At 40.4% G+C, this 25,087-nt stretch overlaps 1 protein-coding gene across 2 annotated transcripts; it reads right to left on the bottom strand.

The window, feature by feature from the left end:
* Window positions 1–1,622: 1,622 nt before the first annotated feature.
* SDCBP (syndecan binding protein) lies at window positions 1,623–17,688 on the bottom strand. 2 transcript variants are annotated; one of them, XM_070747797.1, is made up of 9 exons: window positions 17,371–17,688; window positions 12,945–13,000; window positions 8,806–8,884; window positions 8,026–8,132; window positions 5,846–6,004; window positions 4,713–4,888; window positions 4,365–4,536; window positions 2,918–3,009; window positions 1,623–2,274 (listed from the first exon to the last, which is right to left on the bottom strand). In XM_070747797.1, the coding sequence occupies exons 2-9, from the start codon at window positions 12,993–12,995 to the stop codon at window positions 2,220–2,222; spliced, it is 891 nt and encodes a 296-aa protein (XP_070603898.1). In that variant the 5' UTR covers window positions 12,996–13,000; window positions 17,371–17,688; the 3' UTR covers window positions 1,623–2,219. The 2 variants fall into 2 exon arrangements, with proteins under 2 accessions (XP_070603898.1, XP_070603899.1); XM_070747798.1 differs by having other exon boundaries at window positions 17,340–17,490.
* Window positions 17,689–25,087: the final 7,399 nt, after the last annotated feature.

Here is a 25,087-nt window from a genome sequence, read left to right as displayed (position 1 = left end):
CCCGTGCCATAGGTTCGCCATCACTGGCCTAGACAAATTCCTCCAGTTAATATTGCAATCAGTAAATTTTATCTTTATTAGGAAATCAGTGGGCCGGTTTCCCATTATCTAAGAGAGAAAATGATTGGCCAAAGTGAACCAATGGGCCTTTCCATAAAATGGGAATTTTATGTACTTGGTAGAAATATTTTCCATAAACTTCCATCTCAATATTATCATGTTTTATTGTTTCATCCTATACACCACTCCCTGGCAACCAGCAGTTTGATTGCTAAACTAGTAATATGACAACTTTGTGTTTTATTTATTTATTTATTGGATTTGTATGCTGTCCCTCTCCGAGGACTCGGGGCAGCTCACATCATTAGTTGGGAAAGTCTCTATTTCCCCCCAATTTTATAAAGCTGCTTGGAATAATTAAATCAGCTGGAAATATTACATTGGGGTTTTTTGTGTGTGTGGGCTAGCACACATTTCAAATATCTTCTCACCTTCTTACCAAGGGTTATCTATATATTGCCATGATCTGGCATTCAAATCTCTCTACCAAGTGCCAGGGACAAGTGGAGTTTAACTTTTTCATCCACATGTATTAGGTCTGACTTAGAGCACTCATTATTTCTCCCCAATCATTTTTAACTTTCACTGATCTCTGGTATCTCTGTATTTGGACTGGGGAGTATTTCATTTACTAATAAACATTTACAATGTTATATGAAAACAGTCATTATCACTCTATCTTAGTTAAGTCAAGTGCTACAGTTTAATTTCTGAGAAATTTATCAACTGTGATGGTTTATTGGCCAGACCAAAACATGAATTCTTTTTCACCCTCCTCGACAAACCAATATAAAATGTGCTTGCACACTCACTACTGATTCCCATTCAAATGCTGATCTTTCTATATACTGTAGTACAATTATAATATACTGTTTCAATGAATCTTCCAAACCTTTTGCTTATGCTTGGAAGCAGTAGTGGTAAATATTATTTGAAATAACATTGCTTAATGTTTTCATCTAGTTCACTTTCTAAGATGATTGGTTTAATAGAAAAACATATAATTAAATTGATCATGCAAGTCATAATTCCCAATGATTCTTCATTAGTAATAAGCTAATAAGCTATTCAATTTTTCAGATGTACTGTAATTTTATTATTTTAATACAGATAGAATTGCTAAGCAATTAAGAATTATATCTGCTTCTCTGTATTATACTTGTGATATTGTGTGCCAGTATTTGTAACTTCTTTTTTCTATCGTTGCCAGGTTAGTCTTCTAGTATTAAAGCTTGACATTCAACTGATATAACATCAGCAAAATGCTGGTAGTTTCTTACTACTAAATCAAAGGCTATCTGCTAAAGAAGGAATAAATTAAAAACCTAATGACTAAGCTATTAAAATGTTACCCATGTCCTATATTATATTTCATTTAGTATTAGTAAATTTGGTTGATGTAATTAAATACTATAGTCTACACTGATTTTACTATTTCAAAGAGACCATAAACCACACCATTGAGGTAAAATGTTTAACAATTTCACTGCTTCATTTATGCTGGATTATATTGCTAACAATCAGGATGGATTTAGAGATTCAACAGTGCAAAATATTACCCATTTAGGAAGTGAATATATTTGCAACTTTATTTCAGTTTTAAGAGGATTAAGGCAACATAATATAAGCATATTAGAACAATTTTATAAGACAGCAAATAAGACAGCAAAAAGACAAACATTATTTTAAAATAGTTATGGAATGATAAATACAAGCTATGCTCAGTTTAACCAGCATGCTTTCTGTAAACAAGATTACTAAAATCAGTTAATTAACACTAAGTTTATATTCTCACAGGTAGGTGAAGTACAAAAATGAATCTGAAAAAGTACAAAGAGCAGCAGTATATCTGGATCAAAGAAAGCAAATACTAAATGCTTTCACAAACATTAGTTTTCTTCCATTTTTAATGACATTTTTTCTGATCTATATAATACAACCCTATGAAAGAAGCATATGTTTTGTCAAAGTAGCATGATGACTATAAAATGCAAAATGTGAGCAAGATTTTTGTTGAAATGTGACATTCCCAGCCATAATGTAATATAGATGCTCAATGCAGCATCTCATGTCAAAGAAAGGCTCATGTGCAGAATGTAAATATTGTGAAAACATAGTAGCCATGTTTAGCAGTGTCTCAATTACAAATGCATCCAAATTTAGACTTCAGGAATAGTATGATCCATCAAGCTTTTCATAATATTTGAAGCCATCCTAGGGGAGAAAAGTTCACAATGTATTAGCCCATAAGGCAACTTGGAAGTCATTCAAATTACAGAATTTAAAATTACAGAATTGCAAAAAGAATAGAGCAAAATATTTGAGTTATCTATACATGAGTATAGATACATGAATATACATTAGCAGGTTTATGAAGAAGGATTGGCAAAGCTATGTGGGGGAATTAAAAGAAGGGTCAGTTTAGAGTTCTTTTGTGGCCACAAACCAAGTTGTTGACACTTAAAATAAGTGTCAGTTTGAAGAGTTTGTTCAAACCTATGTTTACTCAATGAAAGATGACTAATAAATTAGATTAGTAACTAACACAAACACCGGTTAAAACAGTCTTTTCTTGAAAAAATCAGCTGTTGATTAAACAGCATTAACAGCTAGTAGAAGTACATAAAGTCATAAATTAAATATAAGCAATTAGTCCTGGGTCTTTTTAGACGCTTACAATGGTTGGCAAAATGCCTAGAAGCAGTCCACAAGAAGCCAAAATAGTTAAGATGATCAGACGTGGTTTGTAAGAGAAGACAACCTGCATTTTATATTCATTATAAGTTCAGTGCATATTATTCATCCTTTCGAAAGATAAAGAATTCATACCACAAACATTAAAAAAAAATACTCATACCTTTTTATTATGTGTTCAAAGATCTGGGAAGGCATGATAGTAAAGGTCACTACATTTCCAGCTGTTGATAATATGTCCGCAATCTGGGAATCCTGTTAAGCAAAAAGTGTAAAAGTCATACATTCTTATAAACTTTTAAATTGTTTTATAACCATAATGATTTTAACTTTGTTTCAAGGGTGAATAAAGTAGTTTATTTAGTAGTTTTTAAAAAATACACTCACACACTAAAGGTAGTGTCAGATTGTTTGAAAGATGATTGTCATAATTACATACTGCTATATCTTCTAATATCAGATTACTATTGTACACTGTTTTATTGTCGCTGTTAGCCGCCCCGAGTCTCCGGAGAGGGGCAGTATACAAATCCAATAAATAAATAAATAATAGAGAAAGTCATGCACACAGCTGCAATTCAGCAGACGAATGTGAATGCCGTATTTTTCAGATTATAAAATGCACCAGCGTATAAGACACACCAAGATTTTGAAGAGGTAAGAAAAAAAGGTTTTTGTCCTCCCTGGCTCCCAAGGGCACTCTGCAGGCCTCCCAAACCCTCTCCGTGCTCCATTTTTTGCCCAAAAAACCCCCCAACCCCAAACCCACACACAAAAAAACACCCCAGGTAAAAAATGGGGCATACAGAGGGTTTAGGAAGCTTGCAGAGTGCTCTGGAGGCAGGGGAGGGAAAAATATGGTAGTTATTATTTATTCATCAGCAAGAGAAAATACAGTAGAAAATACACTTTACAAGAGAAATAAAGATAGAAGCAGAATATTAAAATAAGGCTGTAATCAATAGTAATAATCTCTACTAAAGGCAGAAACCTGCATTGCTATGCAAACAGAAATATAGTGCCTGTTATTGCTCTCTTGTTTTAAAGTAGGAAGCCATATACAATGAAATAGTACTTATGCTTAATTGGTTCCGGCAGGAGCAATAAGTACCAAAAGCAACAAGTACCATTTAATGTACATTTAAGGCAATATGTAAAATGATAAGATTGTATATTATTACATGAGAAATAAAATTAATAAAAATTATTAAAATTAATAAACAGTTAAGAGTAAAAACTTCACTTCACTGATGAGGAAAAAACCCTGCAAAAATACACAAAATGACAACAGAAGCTAAGACAAGACCACAAGGGGATGGGCACAGGAGAAAAATACCGCGTGATTAATATATGGACCTTCGTTTCAGCTGAAAAAAGGTAGCAAATAACAAGGCAGCTGATACCAATAAGTTATAGCTTGCATGTTGAGTACCAAACAAATGAGTACTAGGACAAAACTTTCTCATCAAAATGCATCAAGTACCAAATTCAAAGAGTTTCAAAGCAGTCAAGTTCCAAGGTACAATTGTATATTATTGATATGCTTAAAAATGATGTGTTTGCCAGTTTGATTTACAGTACCATATATTTGCAGAAAACATATCATTTACCTTCAGACCAATTACATTCTGTCCATTAATTTCACAAATGTTGTGTTCAGTAAGAAGTCCATTTCTTGCAGCAGAACTATCCTTTACTATTGAAGTTACTTTTCCATTTTTGAAAATAAAGCCAACATGTCCTGTACTGTCCTTATGCATGGTAATAGTCCGTTCAAAAGGTCTAGAAGAAAAATATTTATATTTCACTACTTATAAACTTTACCGAATATATTACTGAACCACTGTCCACAATAAAATTAATAAAATTTATTGGCTTATTCCTTTAAGTTAACAATATAGAAAACATAGATATTAATAATATAATTCAGCTGATATACAATAATCCTACAAGTTTACCTGTCTCGAATAATCATGGAAATTCTATCTCCAGGAATTTGCTTCAATATTTTATGAGCTTTATCAGAACTCCATCCAGCACAATTTTCACCATTGATTTGTAGAATTTGGTCTCCAAATCGCAGGCCAGCCAGTGCAGCTGGGGAATTTGCCTGAACCAGCTGAACAAAGACACCCTAAAACAATAATGTTGGTAAGTTTAGGTATGGGCACATATAATTCCTGTATACATTAAAAGCAGAGGAGAAATATACTGAACAAATTTATCATTTTTTAAAAAATAACCAAGCCCCAACTTTCTATTAACTTTACTATATTATAAATATTACATCCACCACTCCCTAAAATTTAATTAAAAATATATATATTTAAATTTGATAAAATTTATTAAACCAATATTAGTTATCTGATTATACTAATTGTATTACTCGTGAAAGTGTTTAATTTTTAAAAGGTTTGCAATTTCTTTTTGACTGATATTTTTTTAAAAAAATATTTTTGCTATCCAATCATATACAGTGGTACCCTGTGATACGAACCCCTAGTCATACGAACTTTCCGAGATACGAACCCGTGGTTCGGAAATTTTTTGCCTCTTCTTCCGAACTTTTTCCGTCTTACAAACCCGCCACCCAAACGCCAAACCCGGAAGTTCGGCAAAAGTTCGGGTTCGGGTGGCCGCCGAGAAGACCCACCGACCGGCTGTTGCCTTTTGAAACAGCCGGGGGGCTTCTCGGCGTCCTTCCGAACCTGAACACCAAACCAGAACTTTTGCCGAACTTCTGGGTTCAGCGTTCAGGAGGACGCCAAGAAGCCCCCCGGCTGTTTCAAAAGGTGACAGATAGGCGGCGGCGCCCAGCGGAGTGCCATTTTTGGGGGGGGGGGGTGTTTCTTGCATGCATTAATTGACTTTACATTGTTTCCTATGGAAAACATTGTTTCGTCTTATGAACTTTTTGCCTTACGAACCTCCTCCGGGAACCAATTAAGTTCGTAAGACGAGATATTACTGTATATTGAAAGTCATGTAGACGATTAAGAGCTGAAAGATAAACTACTGTATAAGAAATACATCTTTATGTAACAATTTATTCTACTTTGAATTCTAGCATGATAACATTTATTATACATACATTGTCCACTGACTTAAGACGAAGACCAATTTTTCCTTCCTGATCTTTACACAACATCAATTCACGGATCCCCTGCTTAATTTCTGCTCGACGAATTCCAACATCATTTCCAGTTACTGGAGCTACCATGTAATCTGATGCAGAAGGTCTTGCCACAAGCTATAAAGTACAAAAACACCCCCCCAACAAATTAAAAATAAATAAAATATTATTAGATATAGATCTTTGGTGCAAATAGTAAGATCTATGTATTGTTAATATTTTTAGCAAGTATAAAATCAGTTATGACAAAAATTGAAGTAAATTCAAGCTGAGCAGATACATCCATTGTTTTAATATAGCATATGTTATAGGGGAGGGAATACAATAGAAAATTTTCCATTTCCTACTGTATCTAGGAGTAAAAGCCAACAGGGCTTTTCTGGACATGCATCGAAATAACCCCCCTTCCCCCGCTGAAAATAAGGTCCCTCAAACTACTTTCCGGGGAAGGGGGGGACATGCTGGGAGCCGTTCTTTCTGCAGTAGGCACTCTTTTGGACACGAGGCAGAGGTGCGCACACCCCGCAGGTCTAGTTTGGCTCCTCTGGTCTCTTCCTATGACTGTTTGAAACACGCTCCTGCCTGCTTGCCTCGCCATCTGCTCGCAGGCAGGAGCACGTTTCAAAACACTGCCAGAGGCAGCCCAGAAGAGCCAAGCCAGTCGCATGGGGTATGTGCATACCTACCCCTTCCTTCCTCTTGCTCTCTCTCTCTCTCCTGGCCAAGAGTACCTACCAGAGAAACAGCGGCTCCCAGTCGAGAGAGCAAGAGCAAGCAAGAGACGGGTGCACGCCCCCCTGCAGGACTAGTTCGGCTCCTCTGGGCTCTGTTTGTGAGGAGGTGGTAAAGCCTGTTGGGTACAGTGATTCCACAAGCACAGGGTTTGAGCAGCAGACATCCCTGTTGCCACCCCTTTGACTCTGCCTCCCACTGCCTCCCTCCCTCACCAGCTTGGGTCTCTCATCCTTTACTTGTCCTCCTCTGTCCTTCAGATGGAGGATGCGGGTGAAGGCGGTGCATGGGAATCCCCTGTAGGAACAGCCACCCATTACTGGATGTTGTGTCCACTAATCTTCCCCTATCTCACAGCAGCAGGAGGAGAAACCTGCTGCACGCAAGAAATCTTTGTCTCTTCAAAACTCAGTCAGAAATGAGTCTTTGGAAGACTCATTGCGCCTGCACAGCTTCTTGGAGCAAAAGGGGAGAAAGATTTCTTGCATTCAGAGTATAGCCAAAAGGTTCCTTTTCCTGACGCTGTCTTACGTTCACTCTTCCCCCACCCCTGCCGAGAAAGAGAGAGGGGTGCATTTGTAAGAGACATGGAAGAACCACTGAGCTGCTAGAAGTTTGGCTATCAGCTTAGCTTCCTTAGGCAGCCCGCGAGATTTTCTTCCCCCTCCTGCTTCGGTCGAGAGCCAGAGGCAGTGGAAGATCAGTGGACACAACACCAGGAGCCCAAGAGAGCTACAAGCCCCATGTAGGACGCGTGTCTCTGGGCTCACCCCACACCATCTGGCCTGACCTGCCACTGCCAAACTGCACCCCACTGGGAGCTGTGTGACCTATCTGACATTTGTAGTTCTGTCGCATTACTCGGTGAGTTCAAGAAGTTTGATTGAACTCATGAATTTTCTTTTACAATGGGATTCTCTGGACATAATGCTGATGAACATGACGGAGCTATAAGTGTGAGGTAGGACATGCGTCTTGCCACTCAAAACATTCCACCTGCAAGAAATGAGTCTCTGTGAAATTAATCATGCCACCACTGCTACCTTGTGGAGTAGGGCTCTGCAAGGCTTCTTGTGCCTTTGCTTGCACAAATGGCAGTACTACCGCGAGGCAATGCTGCAATTTATGCATGCAATGGTACAATAAGCCTTGCAGAATCCTGCTTCATGAAGCGGTTGTGGCGCCCGGCAGCTCAGCCGGGACTAAGAACAGGGAGGGGGGCAGAGGCGATGGGACATCCAGTCCCACATTTGCTCCCTACTGCACCCCCAATGCCCTCCCCCTGATAATAAGGCCAATATTTTGGGGTTCAAAAAATATAAGCTCATCGTATTTTGGGGGAAATACAGTCAATCTCTCAAAATCAGTAAAGCCCAAAGGAATCCCTGTTCTGTTATGACACTTACCCCCTGTGAATTTGCAGGAACCATTGCCAGGTTTCTTTGAATTTCCTCATCATTCAAACTTATACCCATATACTGGACAAGTTCAGGATAGAGTTTAGGATATAAATCTGAAAAAAGTTTTTTAAAAGTAACTAATCTTGTTACAATGGTATTTTTGTCCAGTCAGTTATACTCTTGGCAAAATCAACAGCTTGCTCCATATTTCACTAATCTCATCCTTTGGAATTTTTAAAAACCTAACACACTAGTTGAAGCTACTAAATTCACTTACCTGAAGTTTATTCTCATACCAGAGCAACATTACACTGTCTTACAATGATTCTACACTACAGAAAATGGTTTTCTGCCTAAAAATATAGATATAGATTTATGACACAGGTCATAAATCTATACTGCACTCGTTTTGTAAATTCCAAACTGAATATAAGCATTTCAGTAAGTTTGATTTATTTTTATAACAAATGTGTATATATAAACTGATACTATCATTGTCAGAAAAACAGTAAAAGCAATATACTCCAAGTGCATATGATAAAATATAAAATACCACCGAGCTTTTTTCTTCAAACCACCAAAATTAATTTATTTTGATATAAGCTCAGAATTCATCAATAGATAGGATTTCGAAGGCTAGAAAATAAATATATGCTTGGATGATGAAAGTAAGATCAAATTAAGAGCAAAACATATAACAATGATCGATTAAAATGTTAAATCCTTCCACAATAAATGAAATTTATACAAAGTATCAAGCATTTTTCAAATCTTATAGCAACTTACTTCCATCTTGTAAGATGGGTGCTGAAGCTTCACATAGAATTGCTGGGTTAGCTGGGTTTGAAGCAAAGGATGTCTGAGCCTATACAGAAAAATGATTTTAAAATGTTATAAGGATTAAACTACATAAAAACATAACATTTTAGAGTACACTCTTAGTTAATGATAATTCATTAGCAACTTTTCAAAGTTACAATGGTGCTGAGCATGAGGTACTTACGATTGGAATTCAAAGCTGGCCATCCCAGCACGCCCATGATCACAATCTGGGGACTTGGCATTCAGCTTTCACTTACAATGGTTGCAGGATCACATAGTCACCATTTGTGATCTTCCTGCCAATGTCTCATAAGCAAAGTCAAAGGGAAAACCAGCAGGGAAAGATTACAAATTGGTCCTGTTAAGTTGCTCTCATAGCTTTTTGGGGGGGAATACAAGATTCTGGGAATTTTATTCTAGTGTACTTATGAGTCGTAGTTAGAATGTAGTATTGCGGGCTAACATTTCCCACAGCCAGGCGTTCAATCCTGACGGCTCAAGGATGACTCAGTCTTCCGAGGTCAGTAAATGAGGACACAGATTGTTAGGGGCAATATACTGGTATTTGCAAACAGCTCAGAGTTTTGTTTTGTTTTTTAACACTATGGAGCGGTATATACATCTAAGTATTATTGCTAGTATGAGGAGTACACAATTGTAACACCTGCTGCCTATATCTATGTATGTCCAGCAATGTATGAATGGTAAATGCTGGCGCACTGTCCCTTACCTGGAAGCAGCCACTTGCAACTACTGACACAGCCTCTCACCCAGCAGCAAACACTCATGGGCATAGATGTACTCTCCCATCCCTGGTAGCTGCCAACCCAAACCCTTCATTTTCATGATGCACCCTCCCCAAACTGGTAGCAGCCACCCTCCGCATAGTAAAGCACAGCACAGTAGCCCCTTATCTGATTGCCAGCCAGCTTGTGAGCCACCAAGGCAACTTCCTCATTAAACTTTTTGCTTTATTACTTGTAACCCTTGCTTAACAATGGCAACAGGAACTGCTAGGATTGCTATTGCTAAGCAATGTGATCATGTGATGTTACACTTTATAATAGCATCTCTTGGTGATGGAAATTCCAGCCCCAGTTGCTGTCATTAAGCAAGAACTGCCTGTATGTCTCTAAATAGTATTGTGTGTTAATCATTAATGAACATTTTGCAATGTTTTTGTTTTGTCATTATGCAAAACACAATTATAAGAAGTAATTCCCCAAATACTCAAGTAGATCGGAATCAATAGTAAAAACCTTGCATTTTTATTGTACAGTGATCCCCCGGGTATCACGATCCCGATCATTGCGAACGGGCTAAATCGCGATTTTTCAACCCGGAAGTCAAAACACCATCTGCGCATGCGCGCCCTTTTTTTCTATGGGCACGCATGCGTAGATGGCGCCGGGCAGATCAGCTGCTGGGCGGCTTCCCTGGGTCTTCCCTCTCTTGCTGGCGGGAGGGCGAGCGGCGGGCATCAGCGAGGAGTTTCCCCACCGCCCACGCAAACTCCTCGCTGCCGCTCGCCCGCCCTTCGCCCGCCCACGCCGTTCGCTCGCGCCGCTTCCCAGCTGAGTCCTGAAGCGAATTGGCTTCAGGACTCAGCTGGGAAGCGAGCGAGCGGCGCGAGCGAACGGCTTGTCCGCCGCCTGCCTGCCCGCGCGCCCGCGGCTCGCCTGCCCTTCGCCCGCCCACGCCGTTCGCTCGCGCCGCTTCCCAGCTGAGTCCTGAAGCGAATTCGCTTCAGGACTCAGCTGGGAAGCGGCGCGAGTGAACGGCTTGTCCGCCGCCTGCCTGCTCGCGCGCCCGCAGCTCGCCCGCCCTTCGCCCGCCCACGCCCTTCGCTCGCGCCGCTTCCCAGCTGAGTCCTGAAGCGAATTCGCTTCAGGACTCAGCTGGGAAGCGGCGCGAGCGAGCGGCGCGAGCGAACGGCTTGTCCGCCGCCTGCCTGCCCGCGCGCCTGCGGCTCGCCCGCCCTTCGCCCGCCCACGCCGTTCGCTCGCGCCGCTTCCCAGCTGAGTCCTGAAGCGAATTCGCTTCAGGACTCAGCTGGGAAGCGGCGCGAGTGAACGGCTTGTCCGCCGCCTGCCTGCTCGCGCGCCCGCAGCTCGCCCGCCCTTCGCCCGCCCACGCCGTTCGCTCGCGCCGCTTCCCAGCTGAGTCCTGAAGCGAATTCGCTTCAGGACTCAGCTGGGAAGCGGCGCGAGCGAGCGGCGTGGGCGGGCGAAGGGCGGGCGAGCGGCAGCGAGGAGTTTGCGTGGGCGGTGGGGAAATCCCAGCGCCGCTTCCCAGCTGAGTCCCCTTCCCAGGAACCCCAATCTTCGGCTCCTCGCTAGCGCTGCGGAAGTAAAAACACCATCTGCGCATGCGCAGATGGTGTTTTTACTTCCGCAGCGCTACTTCGCGAAAACCCGATCATTGCTAGGGGTCCTGGAACGGAACCCTCGCAATGATCGGGGGATCACTGTATTTACTGCAATGCAGTGAAATGCAGTGCAGCCCCAATTGGCTGTTGAATTTGCATAGGTAAAGATGGAAAGACAAAAACTTTGACAAGCAGATTTTTTTCAGAGAAACTGTGAGATAAAATTCATCACGGCTTTCCTGATTAAAGCATTTTTGAAGCTAAAAATATAAAGCTTATAGTATGCCCCACCCATTTTATGCATAGCTGACTGTAAAAACATTGTATCCAATTTCCCCTTCTATTTGGCTTCACTAAATGTAAAAATATTAGATGTTGGGCTCAACTACTGTAGTATGCAAAAGCAGTATGAAGAAGGTGTTTACAATCTCTACTTTTATATGCTATGACACTACAATGATGGTAATGAGATTAGACATAAAGGATCACGAGCTGTGATGTCCACATCACAAGTGAACTTTAACTTTTAAAAAAATTAGGGTTCCACTAATTTTTCCCAGAAATTGAAGGTAGTGTAAATGGTCTTCAAGTACTTAATTTTTGATTCAAGATAACCCAGTCAATTTTACCTCGGTGGCACAGTAGTTAGCGTGAAGTATTGTAAGTTACTTCTTCTGATCACCAGCTGCCAGCAGTTTGGCAGATCGAATCTCAGCAGGCTCAGGTTTGACTTAGGCTTCGATCCTTCTAAGATTGGTAAAATGAGGACCCAGATTGTTGGGGACAATATGCTTACTCTCTGTAAACTGCTTAGAGAGGGCTGTAAAACACTGTGAAGTGGTATATAAGTCTAAGTGCTATTGCTATTACTGATATTTAGAGTTTAAAACCGGTCACTGGACTTCTCATCTAATACTAATCCTGCAACAGACACGGAGAACTTTTGGGCAATGTCTCAATGCCGTACAAAGATCTTATGCAACCTACATATTTCTCATTACCTCTCTCTAAACGTTTTTTCCTGTTTTCTTGTTCTTATCTTATATTTAACACCAGTTTAGAGATAAGGTTATTTGGCCCTCTGTCAGACTTTAAAATCACCTCTATTATTATTGATACTGATTTTACAGTTTTTCCATTTAATGTCAGGTCAGTGCTAATGAAAGAAGAGTTTATTCTTCTCCCTGCAACATTATGTTATTTCAAGAAATCAAGTTTGAAAGCTCAATCAGGCCTTAAAATTAGCTTCCACGAGCAATCTGTGCCAGGAGCACATGCCTGGAATGGGATGATTTGCCCAGAGCATTCAGTCTAAACAATGGTTGATGAATTCATATCTCTGGTAAACCAGAAAACAAAGGGATGGATAACCCCTTTCTGTTCACCAGGCATAAACAGATTAACAGAACTACTGACATCAACGTTCATCTGAACAATTCAGAAAAATGTGGGTTTCATGTCTCCAGATGATTTTTGATTATGTATATGATTAATATATGCAACATAATTTTAAAAACCAATATTTATATCACAAATGCCATATTTTTAAACTATTGTGATACTTCAGAAATCTCAAAACCCAAGTTTTACCCACAACAAACATTTATTCTAAAATTTCAGAAAAAAATACTTTTCTGAAGTATCTCAGAAAAATGTATTTTTCTGAGATACTTCAGAAGTCTCGAAACCCAAGTTTTACCCACAACAAAAGTTTATTCTAAAATGTATATCATACCTGAATTACTTTGTCTACCTTCAGGTCTTCCAAAGAAGGATACAGCGACATTTTCACTGAAGGAAAAATATTTTAAATAAGCAAATAAAATATTCCAATGTCCAAGTACAGTTCAAAAAAGTTATTAACAGCCACAATTAGATATTTTTAAATTTTTATTTCTAAATTATTAATTTCTATTTCTAATAAAACACATTTACTAGAATTATATTTACTTAATTTTGAGTAACATGGAGCATGGTGGCTCATGTAGTTAGGATGCTGGGTTGGATGTTAGCAAGCCCATGTTCGTGTCCCAAGTGCTTTCAGCTCCTGCCAGACATGAAAGGAGCCCCCATCCATGTAGCTGTGGGCAACAGGGATGTCACCATCTATCCTTTCAACCCAGAAGCCTCTCAATGCTTTTGATACAAGTACGATGATATCTTGAGTAACAATAACTTAAAATATCCATGTTTTATATGCTTAAGATTAAGCTGAAAAATTATCAGTTAGAACTGATGCTCCTTTTATCTATGTTAATAAGAGTATTTGGGGTCCAACACTTTTAAGTAATTGAAAAACTCATTTCAGCACTTTCATTTACTTCTTTGAATCATGCCATTCCGACCTCCGTTTATAGTTTTTTAAAGTATATAGTTAATTTTATGAATAAACTACTCCTAATATTCATATCTAGGAAACTTTGGGTTGAACCGTAAATCAAACAAATACATGTTAGTATTATGTACAAAATACAATGATACCTCGTCTTACGAACCACTTCTCATACGAACTTTTCAAGGTACAAACCCGGGGTTTAAGATTTTTTTGCCTCTTCTTCCGAACTATTTTCACCTTACAAACCCGCCACTGCCGCTGGGATGCCCCACCTTCGGACTTCCGTTGCCAGTCAAAGCGCCCATTTTCGTGCTGGTGGGATTCCCCTGCAGCATCGCAAAATCCGGAAGTGGGGTTTCCCATGGAGGGGAGCCTCAGGGGAATCCCACCAGCGTGAAAATGGGCGCTTCAGCTGGCAAAAGGGGTGAATTTTGGGCTTGCACGCATTAATCGCTTTTCCATTGATTCCTATGGGAAAAATTGTTTTGTCTTATGAACTTTTCACTTTACGAACCTCGTCCTGGAACCAATTAAGTTCACAAGACAAGGTCTCACTGTAGTTAGGTTTGCAATATATAAACAAGCTAACAGTTAATGTTTGTATGTATTGAAGCACTATAGCTTTAAGAGGTAGTGTTTCAAATTGCCATAAGAGGGAACCAGTAAGCATGATTCTATCTGCTCTCTCTGTCTCTGGTCCTTGATAACTCAAGGGTTCTGTACACCCCTTAACAATACGTACAAAATTAATACTTCCAACATTTTAAATTAACTTTTTTCAATATTTTTTCTAAAACTGAATAATATTGCATTCTCCCTTCTGACAAGAAGCAAGAGAGAGAGAAAAAAACATCTGTGCATGCATGAAAATATGTATATCAGTCACAAAATACTGTCTGGTAATTTCTGCTGAGGACAGGTTATTTGAAAGGGAAGGAACACATATTCTTTAAAGTTAAATCCTAGTTGACTAAGCTTTCAAAATACTTCAAGAAAGCCAACAAACACAGAATAAACAGTAACTTAGTAGGTATAGTTTAAGTGGACTTTGTAGGGCTTTGATAAATTCTTAACCCAAAGTTCCTGAGAATCTATTGTAGCCTTGGGATAAGAGGGAAAGTTTGTTACAGGCTGAAAAACAGAAAGGGGGAGTTTGAGGAGAGACAGTTCTCAAAATGAACACAAACATTGAAATCTCCAATAAGTCTAATTCTTTTTAACTTGTTCCTAATGAACCTAGTTAGGAATGAACAGCTTACTTTTCTGGGGTGGGGAACCCAAATAATTGAAGAATCAGATCAATTAGGCAACATAAAGCTCAAATCTCAGATTTTGGACTTGATGAAAATACAGAAGAAAAATTTATTGATTTATTTCATTGCTGGTTAGAGTCCAGAAGACTTAGTGAAAATTTGTTTTGCCTTGTATGACATAATAAGTTGGTTATACTGGTACAGTATATACCTTGATCTGAATAAATGGAGAGACACAACATAATAATCATCTGGATGACAAAATATTTTGTGAAATTAATGCAAATTAGATCATTCAATATCTCCTTAATACTTCTAAAAACATATTTCCAAACTAATTGGGAGGCATGGCAAAATGTATGTTTAGTCAAAAAATCCTAACTTTATATTCATTGATTTCACACTGACAATGACTGACCAAAAGAATAAATTGTACATTTGAAAAAAAGGATAAATTGTTACGTGCTGCAAAAGAGGGCAAATTGTATATTAGAAATTATCAGAAAAAGAAATGAAAGCATGCTACTTATGATTTCAGTTATTTTTCAGATTAAAGACATTATAAACAAAGGATATTATGCTCATTTTAATAATATCTAAAGGAAAATTTTCACTGGAACTCTTTATTTTAGCAAGGAGGAAGAAACAGTGAATATATTAGATATGTATAATCATACTTTATCTATAATGTAGAAAAATAAACAGGTTTTTTAATGACAAGCTTGCTGGGTAACCCTGGGCCTATTTCTCTCAGCCCAACCTACCTCATATGGCTATTATGAGGGAAAACAGGAAGAGAGACCACTGTGTACAGTCATTTGAGGTCACATACAAAGGCTGTATATGAATTTTAACAAGTAAATAAATACAGGTTTTGCCCAACAAACTGAACAGAGAATATACATAGTTTAAAACTATGGACTTCACTTCCAAAATAAATACATTGTTGGCAAACCACCTGGATTATTTTATGGGGGAAATTAATCAAACTCATGGAAGATAAATTTATCAGTGTTAAATTCTTGATGGTTTTGTTACTTTTAGAAATAATTATAATAATTACATTAGAAGCAATTAGTTTATCTGACTTTCTAAATTGTTAAAAATGTTTTATGGATTAAAAATATTCCCTGTGCCTTTGAAGAAGTAAAAAACAGTGCATGAAATGGACACTTTTTTCAATTCAAGGGATGGCATCCACTTATACTTTGCAGAAGTGATAAATTGAATCTTAACTCTAAAAGTCTTCTGTTAGCAGAATTTAATTTCAAACTGCATAAACTTATAGTGTTAGAGTTAATCTAAAACTATTACTAGTACAAATCTATTTATGAAAATAATGGATAATTGTATTCTTAACAATACATAACTTTAATAAAATAGAGAAATACTTCAAGACAGCAAATACTGTGATTCTGTTCGATGACAACACACAGTGGCATTAAATAATCCTGTATTACTCGAAAAATTAAAAATGCATTCTCAGAACATAAGACGGGAAACAACCTGTTGCTTTGCAATTACTTTATTTCAAATCATTTTTCCCCAACATGATCAATGGCAAAAGACTGTCTGAATTCGAGTTCAAGCCATCACAGACCTTAGGTTATTCTCTAATTCATCAAATTCTCCCAGCATGATCATGACAAAATACTGTATGAGTTGAAGTCCAAGTCTTCACAGACTTCAAGGTTATTTTAATCCATAAACCATGTTTTACATTAAACCGTAATGGCTAGATCCACACAACATATTAAATCAAATCGAATTCAGCTTTAATATGATGTATGAATCAGGCCAATATCAATTCGGCCCCTATTACTAATGGTTAAGGCACACCTCCGCTTAATGGAAACCATAAAAAGCACAATTGCTTCCTTCTTTCCCGTTTAGGGAAAACATGCTACGTAATGAAACTCCAAATTCTCCTTCAAGGCTTCTTCACCGTCCGCCTCAGAGAACCCGCGAGGCTTTCCGACGGCGCCCATAATGAGACCCCTGACTGACTCTTTCTTTCTTTCTCTTTCTTTCTTTCTTTCTTTCTCTCTTCCTGTCCCCTTCCCGTTTTTCGCCTCCCATAGCCGAGCGTTGGTTCCCGCCCCTTCGCCGGAGGAGGAAACCGGGGCCCAGCTTCCCACCGCCAGTTCACAGAACACCGGGACCCGAGCCAGGTTGCTACTCCCGGGAGGGGGGGAGTTCAGACGGAAGGGCTCGCGTCCCGTCCGGACGGCGAACTCCGCACCGTCAAGGGCGCGGTCCTGATCGGTCGGAGCCTTCAACCTCCGAGCAGAAAGCGTTAGACAAAGAAGCCCATTTTTGCCAACCCGGAGGGGCGCAGGCCTCCCTATTCTTCCCCCTACCCATCCCTTAATGTAACGGGCCGTTCCCCTTTTCACCTACCGCTCGCTATGGGCCCGACGGGGGCTCAGCCTTCCCCGGTTCTCCCTTTGTCGGAAACCTGCCCTTCAGAACCCTTGTGGGCGCGCGCCCACTTCGGCCCCGCCGCCTCTCTGCCCTCCCCTTGCCGTACACACATACATACTGAGGGACGGCTGAAGGACGAAGGGACTCACCGGCGGCCGAGCGGGCGACGGTAACAATCCGAAGACCGTTAAGCGCAGAGGCGTGGACCTCTTACTCCGCTTCCCGGCTTTGCTTCGGCGAAGACTGAAACGACGCCAGGCGGAGGAGGAGGCGGGTGCTCATGCGCCAGTCGTAGGGCCCTCGTGATGTCTGACGAAGCCGCGCGTAGGGGAAAAGTTGGGACGGGTGGGATGGTTTGTGGCTGGATGTTTTGTTTGTTTGAGGAGTTGAGTAGGAAAGGAGTTTCCCTTTTCGCCCAGGGTTCCTCAAAACAGCGACTGACTGATACTCGACCTTTACTTTGGAAACTAAAACATACGAAGAGAGGTTGCAGGAACTGGGCATGGCTAGTCTAGCAAAGAGAAGGATCAGGGGAGACATGATAGCATTGTTCCAATACCTGAGGGGCTGCCACAGAGAGGTGGCTGTTTTCCAAAGCACCAGAAGGCCAGACAAGGAATAACGGATGGAAGCTGGTCAAACATAGAAATTCAATTAATAAATAAAATGAATAATAAGAAAAGATTCAACCTGTCATGTGCACACACACACTTTTGACACCCACACAAAAAAAGGTTCACCATCACTAGTGTAGTGTATGTCAGAAAAAAGACATAATAAACCTATAAAGGCTCAAATTAAAAGCTCTCATAAAAAGCTCCACTAAAACTCATCCAAATTCATCCAAACAGACTAGTTACTATAGTACAAAGACATTCCATTTGACACCAGCTCAATGGAGCTTATACAATCCGTGTCACGTAGAGGAATTGGCCTGAAGTGATGTAGTTGATGGGGAGGATGTACTTGGCAGCAACTGTACGATGATACCACTTATTTCCATCTGGTCCCTGGGCTTCACACCTGCTCCGCAGAACTGCTTGGATGGCAAGGGAAACTGGAACCATTTCCTTTCCACTTTGTTTTTCTTTTCTTTTTAAATGAATTAGTTGGTTGATTGACCGTTACCCTTGGGAGTGAATATTTGAAACTGAGCAACCCAATTCCTGGCTTCATTCAACCAAGAGTAAGCCGAACATGTCTCTTAATACACATCAAAATACCTTGTTTGAACTCTGACTCTAGAGACACTTACATAGCAGCTACATCTGAGCCACACAAGCTCAGGTGGCCACTTTGCTGCAATTAAGAGAAATATCCTTAGAAACCACCTCACACTCATTAGCGGTAGGATGATAGTCATTGGGAGAAGAAAATAACATGATTGGATAAGCATATAGACTGTGTAAGTGACCGTGAAATATATTGTACACTGATGGGGGAAAGTTCCCAGTTGCTTGCAGTACGGTGATTAATGAGTACAAAATGGACATGTTTCAGAAGCATATTAAGGGCACAACGTAAGGGCAAATAATTTATGCCAACTTAGTTTCTTCCCATTTCCAGAAAAAAGCACAGCAAAGCTGCTTGTAAATGAGTCATTGGTTTGTGATGACACTTGGTATTATTATTGTTATTATTACCTCTGTTATTTAATTTGTAAAGAGCTGAACTACTGCATCATCTTCCTGAAGATTTCCATTTCTGTCTGTGGAGACCTGCTTAGAATGTATTGATTTATTTATTGATTATTATTTATTATTTGAATTTCTATACCGTCCTTCTCCAAAGACTCAGGGTGGCTTACAAAGTAGAAGCAATACAAAAAGACATATAATAAATAAATAAATAAATAAATAAATAAATAAATAAATAAATAAATAAATAAATAAAATCAATCAATCAATCTCTGGAGAGAGTTGGTTCTAAAGGGTCGGGGCTGCTACAGAGAAGGCTCTACCCCTGGGCCCCACCAGGCGACATTGCCTAGCTGACGGGAAGCCATCTTTTACCTTTTTGTATTCAGGCCTGCCACATTTTCTACTGTGGGAAAATGGGAGGGGGCTTATATGAAGTATAATCAAGGCCACTGTGAGGAAATAACAGGGAGGCATCTTCAGTTTAGATGGTGCCTGATTGGATCATGTGATGGACATGTGGTGCTGGACTGGGACTTGAACTTTTGTTTGGGTGGAGAAAACCTGGAAGCCTTTGGATTTGGGTTTTCCCAGATGTTGCCAACATGGCATCTCTAATAAATTGGAACTCTGAGGAACTTCTAGCCTCGGAGTCTTATTTCGTTGGGGGCATTTATTGGAACACTGACAGTAGATGCGATTGCTATCTATTCTATATGCTAAGTAATTTATACATTGGAAATAAGTTAGTATTGCTTTACAGAAAAAAAAGACTTGACTGTTGCTACATGTATGCATCAACATAACATGTCGTATGTTAGGACTCTGTCCAATCATTTGGGTTGGCAATATATAAACTAACAATGAATGTCTCTGTGTTTAACTGTGTTAATGTAGTTTTAACTGTATGTTTAGTCTGATTGGCTAATACTGTTGTAGGTTTCCATAAGAGGGAACTAGACAGAGCCAGAAAAACTAACTTAAAACTTATTCTGTTTTGACAGGCTCTGCTATATGTACTGCTGTATTGATACTTTTATTATTTATTTATTACTTAGATTTGTATGCCGCCCCTCTCCGAAGACTCGGGGCAGCTCACAACATGTAAAAAACAAATCATAAGCAATCAGACAATTTAAAATATTTAAATATTTAAAAAACCCCATATGCTAACAGTCACACACACAGACATACCATGCATAAATTAAACGTGCCCAGGGGAGACGTGCAGGAAGAGTAGGGGCAGTTCTAATCTCCGGGGGGAGTTGGTTCCAGAGAGTCGGTGCCGCCACAGAGAAGGCTCTTCCCCTGGGGCCCGCCAACCGACATTGTTTAGTTGACGGGACCCGGAGAAGGCCCACTCTGTGGGACCTAATCGGTCGCTGGAATTCGTGCGGCAGGAGACGGTCTCGGAGATATTCTGGTCCGATGCCATGAAGGGCTTTAAAGGTCATAACCAACACTTTGAATTGTGACCGGAAATTGATCGGCAACCAATGCAGACTGCGGAGTGATGGTGAAACATGGGCATACCTGGGTAGGCCCATGACTGCTCTCGCAGCTGCATTTTGCACGATCTGAAGTTTCCGAACACTTTTCAAAGGTAGCCCCATGTAGAGAGCATTACAGTAGTCGAACCTCGAGGTGATGAGGGCATGAGTGACTGTGAGCAATGAGTCCCGGTCCAGATAGGGCCGCAACTGGTGCACCAGGCGAACCTGGGCAAACGCCCCCCTCGCCACAGCTGAAAGATGTTGTTCTAATGTGAGCTGTGGATCGAGGAGGACGCCCAAGTTGCGGACCCTCTCTGAGGGGGTCAATAATTCCCCCCCCAGGGTGATGGACGGACAGATGGGATTGTCCTTGGGAGGCAGAACCCACAGCCACTCCGTCTTATCCGGGTTGAGCTTGAGTCTGTTGACACCCATCCAGGCCCCAACAGCCTCCAGGCACCGGCACATCACTTCCACCGCTTCGTTGACTGGGCATGGGGTGGAGATGTAAAGCTGGGTATCATCCGCATATTGATGATACCTCACCCCATGTCCTTGGATGATCTCGCCCAGCGGTTTCATGTAGATGTTGAATAGCAGGGGGGAGAGGACCGACCCCTGAGGCACCCCACAAGGGAGAAACCTAGGAGTCGACCTCTGGCCCCCCACTAACACCGACTGCGACCGGCCAGAGAGGTAGGAGGAGAACCACTGAAGGACAGTGCCTCCCACTCCCAACCCCTCCAGCCGGTGCAGAAGGATACCATGGTCGATGGTATCGAAGGCCGCTGAGAGGTCAAGGAGCACCAGGACAGAGGATAAACCCCTGTCCCGGGCCCGCCAGAGATCATCCATCAACGCGACCAAAGCGGTTTCCGTGCTGTAACCGGCCCTGAAACCCGACTGCTGGGGACCTAGATAATCGGCTTCTTCCAAGGACCGCTGGAGCTGGAGTGCCACTACCTTCTCGACAACCTTCCCCATAAAGGGAAGGTTGGAGACTGGACGATAGTTGTTAAGTACGGCTGGGTCCAGGGAGGGCTTCTTGAGGAGGGGGCGCACAAGCGCTTCTTTATAGAGTGATGGAAAAACTCCCCTCCCCAAGGAAGCGTTGGTAATCTCCTGGGCCCAGCTCCGTGTCACCTCCCTGCTGGCCGAAACCAACCAGGAGGGACACGGATCCAGTAAACAGGTGGCGGAACTCACAGCTCCGATGGCCTTGTCCACTTCATCAGGTGTCACCAGATCAAACTCTTCCCAGACAGGTGGACAAGTACGTGCCCCAGTCACCTCGACTGACTCATTGTCAGTCGACTCTGTTATACAATTGGAGTCGAGATCGGCCCGGATCCGAGCGACTTTATCAGCGAAAAACGTGTTAAAATCCTCGGCACTACTCTGCAAGGGCTCCCCAACTCCCCCCTGGTTGAGAAGGGAGCGGGTCACCCTAAACAGAGCGGCCGGGCGGGATTCCGCTGATGCAATCAAGGCGGCATGGTACGCGCATCTTGCCGCCTTGAGCGCCACTTTGTAAGTCTTAATAAAAGCTCTTACAAGTGTTCGATCGGATTCAGACCTACTCTTCCTCCATCGCTTCTCTAGACGTCTCTTTTGGCGTTTCAACTCCCGGAGCTCCTCGTTGAACCATGGGGCTCTACGGGGTCTAACGCCTCGGAGAGGTCGCAAAGGCGCAATCCGGTCAAGAGCCCCCGCTGCAGCCGTGTTCCAGGCCTCCGCGAGAGACTCCGCCGAACTGTGGACGAGTGCCTCTGGAATAACCCCAAGCGCCGTCTGAAAGCCCTCTGGGTCCATCAGGCGCCTGGGGCGGAACATCTTCATTGGTTCCGCCTCCCTGCGGGGGAGGATTGGAGCCAGGAAGTCAAGCCGTAGTAGAAAATGGTCTGACCATGACAAAGGCAACACTTCTAAGCCCCTTAGTCTCAGACCATTACTCAATTGCTCGGAAAGGAATACCATGTCAGGTGCGTGCCCTCCCTCGTGAGTCGGACCCTGAACTACTTGAGTCAGGTCCACGGCTGTCATGGTGGCCATGAACTCCTGTGCCAACCCAGAGGTTTCGCCGAGTGACGGCAGATTGAAGTCCCCCAAGACAATAAGTCTGGGGAACTCTACCGCCAACCCGGCTACCTCCTCGAGTAGCACAGGCAGGGCTTTTGACACGCAGCTGGGAGGCAGGTACGTGAGAAACAAGCCCACCTGAACTCATTACATTGATATGACAGGACTTTGTCCTTCTAGCTATTGACTGATTTGAATGTGTATGATCTGGAATATTCATTGGACTGTGCTATTTCCTGAAGTAAACCTGTATGCACTTTAATATATCTGTCTGTGACTGAATGGTTATTCATAACTACTCCAATACAACATTTCTGTGTGCATATCCTTGCTACTCAAGGGTTACCCTGCACGTACCTTAACATTCTCACTCATTTCTATCCTAGAATGTGTGGACATATATTGTTATGGATTGTTTCACACATTATCATTTGTTTTTTTCATTGAAGCATGGAATTGAATATCTATAAGTAATATGGATTTATGAACTACATTAAAAGATTAATCTACTTATTAGCATTTATGTTTGATAAGTTTGCTCAATAGAAAACAACATGACTTCTATTTTCTAAGTGAGTCTCATGACAGACTGTTCGTAATAATTCATTTGATACAGATCTTGCAAATGAAAGAAAATTTCTGCTTTTGATCAGCTGATTTCTTAAAGCCAGCGTCTACAGCTGAACAAATTGCATGGTAGATTTCAGTTTGTTTCCAAAGATAGACTATTTCATAATGTATTTTATTATTTTATTATTATGTAAGACTCAATAATTTTATAGGATAGTGACAATGATCCCAGTCCCTCAAATATATCTAAGGCTCAGTTGATACATACTAAAATATTATAAACTGATTCAAATCCATTTGAACAACCTACATTTCACAATACAGTATCTGTATCTGTATCTCCAGCCATGTCCCCCATTTTGCTAGTAAATATTTCATAGAATATTCACCTATGGTCTCTATTCTTTTGCTTTTATGCCTAATTTACAATTGCTAATTTAATTTTCCCAATCAAGTAGAATTGTCTTGGCCTTTAATGCATTAATTTCCAGAGCCTAATTGCCTTTTACAATCTAATATTTGTATAAATCATTTTATTCTCATTCTCTTATAATTTTTTTCTTAAGGAATCTGGATTTTATTTCAGGACATTGCCTTCACAATCAAGCTTGCCAGACAGAATCAGAATGAATTATGAATTATGACCTTGCTGTCTTGTTACAATAAGTGAAGTTGGCATTTGTAAACACTTTTGTAATGCCTTTCATAAAACTTTGGATACTATAATCTGCATTGATCATTATCAAAATAATTAGCAACTTATTTTATTTTTTATTTCTTTTGGAGAAAAATTATGTAGAGAACTAAGTATTTATATACTCTTCAATTATATAACTATCATTTGTTTTAAATATGTGTTCGAATAGGTAGCATACGCGCGCACACAGAGAGAGAGAGAGAGAGAGAGAGAGAGAGAATGTGTTTATCTTTCTTTTCTTTCTCCAATTTAATTTGTCATCTCTTTTTCCTTTCTTTTGCAAATCTAACATTAATTTCTTTCTAGTATTTTTCTTTCTACCCCCCTTTTCAAAAATGCATGTAAATATTTTACATCATGAATGGCTTTCAGGCAAACGGGTAGAACTATTTTAACTTTCCAAATGAATTTAACATATACTTAAATGAGTCACTAAGATAAACTTTTTTATAGTATCCCAGAGTTTGGATAAAGCTTGAATAAATATTTACTCCATAATTTTAGTTACATACGCAACATTATAAAAAATCTTAGTGTATCATATTTTTAGATTTATTTTTCACATCCAAAACTGTTTGAGTAGACATTTGCAAATAATAATAATGTAGAATGACTCAATTTAAAATTAGTGATAATTTATAGGTTTTATAAGTTGTTGAGTATTCTCTCAGAAAACACCTTGGCAGAAATAAGAACCAGGAAAAACCAATATTTATGTCATGAATGGATAATCTTGCAATTTATATACATCCGCTGTTGGCTTGAATACAGCTTTTTCTCTGGATGATATTGAAGATTAGCTGGATAGACCTCTTTCCCATTTTTAGCTCATCTTGTTATGTTTATCCAATGTCAGATGTCTGACTTAAAGAAATACCGTAACTACTGTTATTAGTCCCCTAACACTAGAAGCCGGTATATGAGGAAAAGCTTCTGTCTTTCTGGCTCTGCCCTTGTGATATCTGAAAATCCAGTGACTTTCAAAAGATAGAAATTATTTTTTAGAAAAATGTCACTTAGATCCTTCTTGTTCCATAAAAATGATTGAAAGACCTTATTTCAGTTGCATTTCCTTTGGATATATAAGCTGGCCAGGGTCCAAGGCTGGTGTAAATTTTCTTTTCTACTTCTAAATTTTAAATAATCTTAAAAAGATGATTAAACTTTCATTTATTATTCTTTTGCTAGTGCACTCTCCTGGTCTGTAAAAACTTAGGGTTTTTAAACAGCTTTTCTTTCAAGGTTACAAACAATGTTTCAAAAGTCCAAAGTCCAAAAATACAAAAGATAAAGAATGAAATGTTTTAATAGCCTGGCATTTAGGTAATAGGTGAATAATGCAGTCTAAAACTAACTTGTTATATCTTTTTTAAGCAAAGAGCAATGCTGT

This window comes from Erythrolamprus reginae, chromosome 3 (genome assembly GCF_031021105.1).
Source record: "Erythrolamprus reginae isolate rEryReg1 chromosome 3, rEryReg1.hap1, whole genome shotgun sequence".
NCBI lineage: Eukaryota > Metazoa > Chordata > Lepidosauria > Squamata > Dipsadidae > Erythrolamprus > Erythrolamprus reginae.
Note: the sequence above shows the minus strand (reverse complement) of the source record. Positions and strands in the feature narration are given on the sequence as shown.

Bases quoted from the DNA above. Each gene is read 5' to 3' on its own strand.
- SDCBP (XM_070747798.1), bottom strand. The intron at 6,005-8,025 runs GTAAGTGTCATA...TGTACTTTATAG, and splicing joins TTCCTGCAAATTCACAGGGG to CTTGTGGCAAGACCTTCTGC. The intron at 4,537-4,712 runs GTAAACTTGTAG...TTTTTCTTCTAG, and splicing joins TCCATGATTATTCGAGACAG to ACCTTTTGAACGGACTATTA.